Genomic DNA, 1912 nt, shown 5'->3' on the forward strand with positions numbered 1-1912 from the left:
CTAAAAATGCTGTACAATGAATGTGTGATTTTATTTAGAGTACTCCCTGACACAGCCGGGGGAAATATATTTCTGCCTGTGAGGGATTAAAGTGCAGTCAGTCCCCTGGGTTGATGTAACGGTAAATAACCTGTCACCTGCATGAACCGGTGCTCTTTACCCATTATTAGCGGTTCTTATCTGATAAAAAATGAGTATAAGAGGAGGTATTAGTGCAACGGCGCGAGTAGGAGAGCAGATCTTTGTAAGTCGTCATGAACCCGCAGACAAGTTTACGAGTACGTTTACCGGCGTTAGTGTTGGCGTTGCAAGTCGCCCTCCTGATTCTGTACGCCATCTTTGTCACCTACGACGACGACGCCAACGCCAAGCTACAAAATAATGAGACCGACCCGATGGAGAACAGCGTTTATAGCGACTATCCTTTCTTCGCCGACATCCAAGTGATGATCTTCGTAGGCTTCGGGTGCCTGCTGGCCTTCTTCCGATTCTACGGCTTCAGCGGCATGGTCTTCAACTTTCTCACGGCCACCTTTAGCATCCAGTGGGCTATTATCTTCCAGGGTTTTTTCCAGTTCTACTACGATGGCAAAATTCACCTGGGTGTGATGAACCTGCTGTACGCAGAGTTCGCCTGCGCCGTGGTGCTCATCTCCTTCGGGGCCGTGCTGGGCAAGGTGAGTCCGGTGCAGCTCCTGGTGATGGCTTTGCTGGAGATCCCCGTGTTCGCCGTGACAGAGTGGGCCGTATTGAAATACGTCCGAATAAACGACGCCGGCGGCAGCATCCTCATTCATTTGTTCGCCTGCTACTTTGGCCTGGGCGTGACCTTTGCGCTGTATCGCCCGGCCCTCGGTGAAGGGCACCCCAAAGAAATCACCAGTTACCATTCGGACATCCTCTCCACGATGGGAACCTTGTTCCTCTGGGTCTTCTGGCCCTCGTTCAACTCCGCGCTCACCTTCAAAGGTGACGATCAACACAGAGCCATTCTGCACACCTTTATCGGTCTGAGTTCATCCACCATCACCGCTTTCGCCCTTTCGGCGGTGTTTAACAAGAGAGGCAAGCTCACGATGGCCGACATCCAGAACGTGACTTTGGCCGGCGGCGTGACGGTAGGGGCGTCGGTGGACATGATGATCTCTCCTTCGGCCGCCTACGCTCTGGGCATCCTGGGCTGCGCCGCTTGCTTCTTTGGATACAAATATCTAAGCCCCTTTCTAGCACGCCACATGAAGATCCAGGACCAGTGCGGCATTCACAACCTGCACGGACTCACGGGCCTGATTTCGTCCGCGGCCGGAATCTGCGCCATCCTGCTCGCCACCGAGGAAACCTACGGGCCCAGCATGTACCGGATCTTCTCCCACCGCGCGCCGCCCGAGGGAGATCCCAAGCTGCTGGAGCTTCGGAAACTGATCCCCGGGCTGAAGGCGGGCTTGGGGCGTACGGCGCGACAGCAGGCGCTCTACCAACTGGCAGCCATCTTTTCCACCGTGGCGGTATCCACCGTCGGCGGGCTGCTGACCGGTTTGGTCTTGAAGCTGCCGTTTTTGGCTTCACCTTCAGACGAGGACTGTTTCGATGACGAGGTCTTCTTTGATATGCCGTCACATTTGAACGGCGTAGAAGTTAACAAGAGCGCCGTCATCTGCGATGATGTTCGTGTCCAGAAAACAAATTAGCTCCTGAGCAGTCACACCAATGCTTGTTTATGTACTGTAAATTGGAATGATTCCTCTAGTGATCTTTTGATGTGTGTTACCAATTGTTTTGACTGAGGTTTTATATTTATTCATTAAAAAATATTTTGTAATGAATGATGGTGCATTCTCTTTTTTTTCCAACACGTACACATGAAACCTATCTTCCGGGCACTAGTCATCAATGTCTTGAATATAAAACTTTG

At 51.9% G+C, this 1912-nt stretch overlaps 1 protein-coding gene across 1 annotated transcript; it reads left to right on the forward strand.

The window, feature by feature from the left end:
* Positions 1-254: 254 nt before the first annotated feature.
* On the forward strand, positions 255-1688 carry LOC130922094 (ammonium transporter Rh type B-like). The gene has a single exon (XM_057846607.1). The coding sequence runs from the start codon at positions 255-257 to the stop codon at positions 1686-1688; it is 1434 nt and encodes a 477-aa protein (XP_057702590.1).
* Positions 1689-1912: the final 224 nt, after the last annotated feature.

The sequence above is a fragment of the Corythoichthys intestinalis genome, chromosome 9 (genome assembly GCF_030265065.1).
Source record: "Corythoichthys intestinalis isolate RoL2023-P3 chromosome 9, ASM3026506v1, whole genome shotgun sequence".
NCBI classification, from domain to species: Eukaryota; Metazoa; Chordata; class Actinopteri; order Syngnathiformes; family Syngnathidae; genus Corythoichthys; species Corythoichthys intestinalis.